Source organism: Leptosomus discolor, chromosome 3 (genome assembly GCF_034619465.1).
Source record: "Leptosomus discolor isolate bLepDis1 chromosome 3, bLepDis1.hap2, whole genome shotgun sequence".
In the NCBI taxonomy this organism is placed as follows: domain Eukaryota; kingdom Metazoa; phylum Chordata; class Aves; order Leptosomiformes; family Leptosomidae; genus Leptosomus; species Leptosomus discolor.
In genome coordinates this window covers 63,300,261-63,308,892 of record NC_141393.1, presented here as the reverse complement: position 1 = coordinate 63,308,892, position 8,632 = coordinate 63,300,261, and the positions used below count along the sequence as shown (strand labels likewise).

Genomic DNA, 8,632 nt, shown 5'->3' with positions numbered 1-8,632 from the left:
GTAAATGGCAGTAGTCTCAGAAATGAAGGCAAAATAAATGAAAATGTGACTGCCTATTGAAATAATGGATCTAATTAACATAATCTTACAAACTCCACTTGTAGCTGCATATCTAATGGTTCAAAAACAACCATGGAGAGCTGGTGCTTTGTTCATTATAGCAGACAGTGTTCTGTACATTGACTGCTTTCAGAAAGGCAGGCATTCATAATAATGCGTATTATGTACAGTGTTATATAGACATAAATTTTAACCTCTGTTAAAGCAGCAATAGTCGTGAGTCACCAAATCTCTATCTGAATAGTTTTCTTTATATAATTCTTTTTTCTTTTTTTCCTTTTAAAAATAATATCTCTACAAGGTGTGTGTATCTATACAGAGGATAGCCAGTGAATTAGCAAGTGTCTAATGATAAGGCTTTTTAATCTTATCTGTGAGTCACTCATTTTCTGGACAAATCTATTGTTTGCCTAACATTGTAATCAGCTGAATCCAGGACAACCAGTTATTTGTATTCAAATATCATACCAGATACTAGTAACCAAGTGCAAAAATTGGTCATGCAATTGGGCAATTAGACTTCCACACAAAAGGATTCATGCATGGTTTAAAAAATGCCCTTTGTAAGGGGAAAACAAAACACTTTCTAGTTTTTGGAAATGCTTTAAACTATCAACATACTTGTGATGTGTTAAATTGTCCAGACTAATGTAGTGTGATTTACCAGATTACAATTACTGCTCTGCATACACATCTATTGGTATTTCAGCGATGTTTGGCTTGAATTTCTGATACGTTGTTTTTTGAGAAAAATTAATGAGTCACTCTTTATGTAATCATCCTGCTGTCAAGGCACCATTTACTCTGGGGAGCAAGGCAAGGAGCCCCATGGCTCGGCTGACAGGGCAGAGACCTCGCAGGCCAGGGCCTGTCCCATGGTGCCCAGGCAAGGCCAGTAGGGATAGCCTGGGGATCAGGAGCGAGCCCAGGCTGCCGGCAAGTCTGCAGCAAGGAGGAGGGGCTGGCGTCAGGCCGGTAACACCACTTGGCAGGCCAGGGTGAGGGCCAGGTCTGGTGGGGTGAGCGGGGCCAAACAGCTCCACGATCCCAGGGCAGGCTGGTGGTGACCAGGGGGTGGGAGGCCAGCCAGGTGGCCGGCATGTGGCTTGCTGTCCAGGCGGCTCATGATCAGGGCTGGGTACCCAGCATGGGCATGGATACGATGCAGCAGGAGCTGTGGCTCAGGCCGGGCTCCCTGAAAGGGCTCTCTGCAGTGCTGCCCCAGAGCCTCTCTCCAGAGTCAGGGAATGGTGGGCCACCACCAAGCCTGGGTGCGGGGCAGAGAGTGCTTGCAGGGCTGTGGCACTTGCACTACTCTAAGGAATAGCAGTGTGGTCCAAAAAGCTATGCCTAAGGCATAAATCTGAATTGGGGCAGAAAACGTCTTGCTGTGTTTCCAATCTTTCAGTCTCTTTTCAAGGAAAAGGATGGGTTTGTTTCACATATGAAATGTCGGGGTGGAGTGGGCAGGGGGAACCATAAAAAACATGTTGCAACAGCTTGCCAATAAAGATAACTAATACAATATGACATCCAAAGACTTGTTAAGGAGACTGAGTAAAACTTCATTAATACCCCAAGCTATACAGGAAGATTTTCTGGATGTTTTTCTGTTTTCTCTTGTAAGCAGCTAATCATAGCTGGGTGAAGTTCCCAGGACAGATTCTTATGGACTGGAGGGCTAAGGCTGGTGTTTCCAAAAGCCATGCATTAAATTACTAGAGACAATTTTTCCAGAGACTTTGTGCTACTTTGTATGAATGTACTCTATAGATTTGTGTCCCCTTTTCCCCCAGATTAAAGGACTTTGAGAGTGAATATTTGTATATCCTATTGAAAAACAAAGCTCGCGAGACAGTAGTTTAAATGAATCAGGATGTCTGGCTTGCAGTTTGCAGAAATTACTGTAATTTCTTAATGTTATTCAAAGAAGTGGAACTTCATGTGTATACTTCTGTCAGTAGATTACACCAAGGAATACCCTCGTGTTGTTTCTCTGGTTTTGAACTGACCGACACTATAAAGTTCTTATTCAGGTACTTCTACTCTAATAGAAGGGAAACATAATTTGTAATGCTACTTCTAGTACTCTGTTTACATCTAAAACAAATTCTGACTTTCACAGAATCACAGAATGGTAGGAGTTGGAAGAAACCTCTGGAGATCATCTAGTCCAACTCCCCCGCCAAGACAGGTTAGCCTAGAGCAGGTTGCACAGGATCATGTCCAGATGTGTTTTGAATATCTCCAGGGAAGGAAACTCCACAACCTCCCTGGGCAGCCTGTTCCAGTGCTCTGTCAGCCTCAAAGTAAAGCATTTCCTCCTCATGTTCAAGCGGAACTTCCTGTGTTCCAGCTTGTTCCCGTTGCCCCTTGTCCTGTCACTGGGAACCGCTGGGAAGAGCCTGGACCCATCCTTTATATATGCCCTTTATATATTTGACAGTGTTGATAAGGTCCCCTCTCAGCCTTCTCTTCTCCAGGCTAAAGAGCCCCAGGTCTCTCGGCTTTTCTTCATATGAGAGATGCTCCAGCCCCCTAATCATCTTCGCAAGCCCTCTGCTGGACTCTCTCCAGTAGTTCCCTGTCCTTCTTGAACTGGGGAGCCCAGAACTGGACACAGTACTCCAAGTGTGGCCTCACCAGGGCAGAGTAGAGTGGGAGGATGACCTTCCCTGGACCTGCTGGTCACACTCTTCTTCATGCAACCCAGGATGCCATTTGCCTTCTTGGCCACAAGGGCACATTGCTGGCTCATGGCCATCCCGTTATCTACCACAACTCCCAGGTCCCTCTCTGCAGAGTTACTCTTAAGCAGGTCGACCCCTGACCTCTACTGGTGTATGGGGTTTTTCCTCCCCAGGTGCAGGACCCTATACTTGCCCCTGTTAAACTTCATTTGTTTCCTCTCCACTCAGCTCTCTAGCCTGTCCATATCTTGCTGAATGACAGCACAGCCTTCCACTGTGTCTGCCACTCCTCCCAGCTTTGTATCATCAGCAAATTTGCTGAGGGTACACTCTGTTCATTCATCCAGTTCATTGATGAATATATTGAAAAAGACAGGCCCTAATACTGATCCCTGGGGAACATCGCTAGTTGCAGACCTCCAGCTGGACTCAGCACCCCTGATCACAATGCTCTGAGTTCTGTCCTTCAGCCAGTTCTCAACCCACCGCAGTATCCGCTTATCTATCCCACACTTCCTAAGCTTACCTATGAGGACGTGATGGGAGACAGTGTCAAAGGCCTTACTAAGGTGAAGGTAGACAACATCCACTGCTTTCCCCTCATCCACCCAGCCCGTCATTTATAGAAGGCTATCAAATTGGTCAAATATGATTTCCCCTTAGTGAGTCCATGCTGACTACTCCTAATAATCTTCTTTTCCTCCGTGTGCTTGGAGATAACAGCCAGAATGAGCTGTTCCATCACCTTTCCAGGAATGGAGGTGAAGCTGACTGGCTAATGGTTTCCCGGGTCTTCCTTCTTGCCCTTCTTGAAGACTGGAGTTACATTGGCTATCCTCCAGTCCTCAGGCACCTCTCCTGTCCTCCACAACCTTTCAAAGATGATGGAGAGAGGGTTTGCAATGTCATCCACCAGCTCCCTCAACACTTGTGGGTGCATCCTATCAGGGCCCATGGATTTGTGGGTGTCTATTTTACCTAAAAGATGCCTAACCCAATCCTCCTCGACCAAGGGATAGTCTTCCTTTCTTCCAACTTCTCCTACTGCCAGAGGCAGGGATTCCTGAGGTCCAGCTTTAGTAGTAAAGACTGAGGCAAAGGCGACATTCAACAACTCTGTCTTCTCCATATCCTCCATCACCAGGGTATCCGCCTCATTCAGCAATGGGCCCACAGTTTCCCTGGTCTTTCCTTTACTACCAATGTATTTGAAGAAGCCTTTCTTGTTGTTTTTGACATTTTTGACTTTGCTAAATAAGTTTAACTTGAAGGTACTGTATAGACCATAATAGTTGTTTTCTACTTGATACTTTTTATGGCACAACATGAGACGTGATATTTTATGTTACATTAGGCTTTTTGGTGTCTAGTTTTCACAGAGGATGTTAGATCACTAGACAAATTCAGCTAACCAAAACCAGGCAACCATTGGCCATTCTTAGCTTAAATCAGCAGAGATTAGAAAAGCCCTGGTATACAGAGGAGGACAGATCTTCAAAACTATGCATTGCTGTTAAGGCTCTGACTACTGCAGTTTCAAGATTGCTTTTGTGAATTAGACACTGGTTTATTCAGAAGGTTGTGAGTCTGGCTGTCCCCTTGCTTGCAAAGTTATTGAATGCGTTTGCAAAAATAAAATAGTGACAAATAGATGATGTACACAAAGTCCAGAATAATCCAGCTTTTGTTTCCTTCACCTGACACTTTTATATCTGAAAAATGCGCATAATTGTACTTCTCTTCCAAGTAGAAACAGTGCAGTGGTTTAAGTTTACCATTAATAATTAAAGCACTGCACTGTTTCTATCGGGAAGGGATGTACAATTATACACTGTATACATTTTCAGTCCTCTTTCTGTGAGTAGTTGTCATCTGCCTAACAGCCTATGTGATCACTAGAATAATGTATAGAAGAATGTAGAGTGTGGACCTTTGAAACCTGATCATATGCTGGTCAAGCAGATTTTGACGTTTTGTCTAATATAAGTGAACACGGACAACATGTTAATTGTACAGGCACCATCTCAGGAAAAAAACATTGCACAATTCTTGGACAAACTGATAGTCAGCTGGGTGTATGATGTGTTGTCATTCACTTTGTCTTGTGGCTATGACATGGAGAATGTCATGCTTCTTCGGATGACTAATGAGGACAATGCAATAGCATTAATTTTAAAGCTCTGAATTCTTAGAGCCTGATTTAGTGCTTGACTTTCTTACCATGGTGGAAAAAAGGCTTAGCCTTCTCCATTGGACTGTCACTGACCTCAGGATTCCCAGGCAGTTCTCTATGGTCTGTACATATGTAGTGTTTATGGCCTTGGCTGCTTGGGAAGAAAAGGAGTCTGTATGATGGGTAAAACGGACGCTGATGTACGTAGTACTTTGGTCTTCTTGAAACCTCCTTAAACCCTTGTCTTTCACTGAGTTGTTTTTTTTCCCCCCCCTCTTATATCATGTCTTTCAGTAAGACTTGTGCAGGTCTGTGAGCAGTGCTGAATGCCCTCAGTTCCACTGTAGTCAGTGGCAGTCATTTTTGAAATGTGGATGGAAAACTGTGGTTTGCATGTGAAGATTTATGTCCTTGCAGCTGTGTAAAGAAAAGGACATTTACGTGATGAAGTGTTTGTCTCATCTGCCACCTCCTCTTCCCTCTTCACCCCTCAATTTTTTGCAAGTCATGAGCCAGTATCGGTAGTGTAAAGGCAGTACTGGATTCAAGTATCATTTGTGTTTCAACACTTTGCCTACTTCCTGAATACGCCCTGCATGAGCCTCCCTAGTTAGCCCCTTGGGCATTCTGAGTGGTGGCTGTCCACTGACAAATAACCTGAGCACAGTCGTCAGCTGGTGAACACAGTGTAATTCCAAAACACCCATTGCACCCATTGCTTTTGTCTTTCCAGGAAAACAGGGAATGTAGTGGAAGGCTGATGGAGAACTACAGGAGGAAAGGAATGTGTGGACAAGGCAATGAGTTGGAAGAATTGTGTGGGAGTGGTTAGAGAATGTAGAAGACAGAGCATTCCAACTAGTGTCATTTGTTCCTCTGTTGAACCGCAGCTTTTTTTCCCATATGTTAATCTTCCTGAAAATTCCAGAGAGGGAATGAATTCACACTAGTAGCAAGCATATAGCACTGTGAGGAGTTGTTCCCTTCTGTGTATGGCTTATTGGAGAATTTATTGCACTGTACATTAAAGAAAATTTGCCTGTTCTGATTGCTGTTTGTTACTGCAGCTCCTGTTTTGTGAGCTGGTCAAAAACCTCTTGCAAAATGTTTTCCTTCAAAATCTGGATGATTATCACACAATAGAGCATAAAACGTATAAATACGCGTAAGGGAATGTCTTCCAGCCTACTGTTGTGCAGTGCGAGTCTGAATTTAGTTCTCTTCCATTTTGAGTTGGAGCAGTCTATTTGTTTAGTGGCAGACAGGCAACATCATCTCTTCTGACATCTGTGTCTTTAAGGAAAGAATGCCTTGTTTGGTTTTTTTGGTAGAAACTCCAGGGAGGGATGCAGGGCTGTGAATTTTGCCTAGAGTTAGGTACCCAAGTACCTGTAGAGAACCGAGCTGAGGATGCACTTATTTATTCAGTGTTTTTCTGCTGGCTAGTTAATCACCCCCTGCCTCAGTGTGCTGGATGCCGCTGTCCTGTTCTGATAGGCTTCTGTTTTGCCTAAGTGATGTAGAGCTGTGGATTCCACTGTAAGAACCCGGAGTCTCTTTTTAGCCCTGACTTAAACCACCTAATGTTGCCACATCTTAAGTTATTTTATTGTCCCAAATACCTTCTACTTATACCATTTTGTTCAATCTAAATTGGTGTTTCAAATGCAAAGGCAAATATTTTACTTAATTTTTGGATATTTACTTTATTAATTTGTAATTCTCAAGGTACCAGAGCTCATATGCATCTGTGGGCAGATGAAGAAACAACCAAGGGAGGGGTCCTTCCTGCCGTACAAGTTTTCCAACAAGCATGACATACGTAATCTAGCCTGTGATTTAATATACGATCAAGGCATTAAAACACTAGTACAATTATTTAATGCAGTGATTTTGATGACTCACATTTCAATGTGTGGCATCCATTCACTGTGACTGTGATGCTGGATTCTAAACTTTTAAAAGATAAACACATTTAATTGTTATTCTGGGGGAAAAAAAAAAAATCTGCCTGCATGAATGGCTAACAGGAAATCAAAAAAACCCCACACAACCCAAAGTCAGAAGTTTGTCATCTTGGGGATTTAAAAGGAATTCAGGATAAGTTGTGTTCATCCCCTCATTACCTTTTCTGGCTGAAGGAGCAATAAACAGCAAGACTCATACTGTCACGTAAAAATGTATTTCAAAGGCTACAACTTAGTATGATTTATTACACGAGAGGAATAATAAGTGTGCTTTTATTATAATTGAAATTTTTATCAGTGTATGATCTCGTAACAAACAAGTTTTATCTGAACCTTTCAAAGAGGGGAAAAAAAAAAGATACAAGACTTATTGGAAGAACTGTTTTTATACTAATGTCAACCTTTTGGCTTAACAGACTGCTTCTACACATTTGTGCCCTACAGAAATAATGTATTATTTTATATTACTTGGATCATTAGGCTGTTTCTGTATGAGGAACATTACATGTGACCTACAATGTAGCTTAAGATTGCCTAAAAAAATATATATTTAAGTAAAATGAAATTGACCGCTACTAAACAGCAATATATCTCAAACATCTCTTTGGAATCTTTGCCAAATTAAACTGTAAACCTTGCAAAGATTAGGCTTTCGTATACGTTCAAGAAGTTTATGCTTCTGAAACGGATAGATGAGTTGTGCAAGAACTTGTGTTGTTTTTTTTTTCTACTACCCAGAATAGAAGGGCAGAAGCATCAAAATCTTCATATGATTTTTTTAGAGAAACCTCAACTGGGATGGATCCCATTCAATCCTAATACACCCCAAGCAATTATTAGCAGCCTAATTTGTTGGCTTGTGCACTTGTATCTTTGAGCATTGAATTAGCAGATCGTGTACGCTTGCCCTAAAGGAGGCATTAGTACCGCTGAGGCATATTACAGGAATACTTTTAATTACTTGAACATACCTGTTTACTCCAGCAGAGGGAAGCAGCACATACACATACAGCTCCAACGCCTTTGTAATAAAGTATTGTTTTCTTAAAAAGCCACACCTCTTCTAGCCACAGGCACGTGGAATTGTTGACCAAACACCAAGGAAGAAACCTGAAGAAACTAATAGTTATGAAAGTAAAAATAGCATTTTATTAGGGCTGGCTGATATATTGCTGGCCAAATTCTGTGTTAGTGTACGTCTGTGTTTAGCACTGTCTGTTCAGGGCTTTCTGTTGCTGTACTATATTGAAATTTACTGAAGCAGCCTTTGACAGAGGTGCACACTTGGGTGGGAGCACAGTAGAATCATAGTCACTTGGCTTCTCTGCTTTTCTTGCTTTTTGTATTTGCCTAAGGATAGCAGGAAGTCTTGGGAGGTAGTGGAGTATGAGAGGGGGTTTTGTTTCTATTTTGTTTTTCAAAAGATCAAGCTATATCCTCATCATATTATCTTTACCTTTGTTTACTGATACTAGTTATGCTAAATATCTCATTCTGTAAACATTAGAACATTGCTGTTAAGTTCTGTAATAACAAAATGGGCATCACTTGTGAACTATAAAATGAGATCGTTTGCCTTTGTCATTGTGTACTACACAGTGACAGGGCTGACTTGAAAACGTTATTTTTGTGGTTCGCACATCCCTGTCTTGTAAAATTATTGTAGGAATGCATATACAAGTGTATGTGTTTCTCATTACAGAATTCTACAATTGGTGTTTTAATCACATTGCAAAGTGAAT

The 8,632-nt window shown here is 41.9% G+C and overlaps 1 protein-coding gene across 1 annotated transcript in view; it reads left to right on the top strand.

Moving 5' to 3' along the window:
* Positions 1-1,159: 1,159 nt before the first annotated feature.
* The window catches only part of SLC44A5 (solute carrier family 44 member 5), a 57,894-nt gene continuing 50,421 nt past the window's right edge, over positions 1,160-8,632 (top strand). Inside the window, exon 1 of the mRNA XM_086463032.1 lies at positions 1,160-1,331. Coding sequence (XP_086319158.1) covers positions 1,160-1,331 — 172 coding nt within the window. The remainder of the gene's footprint in view (positions 1,332-8,632) is intronic.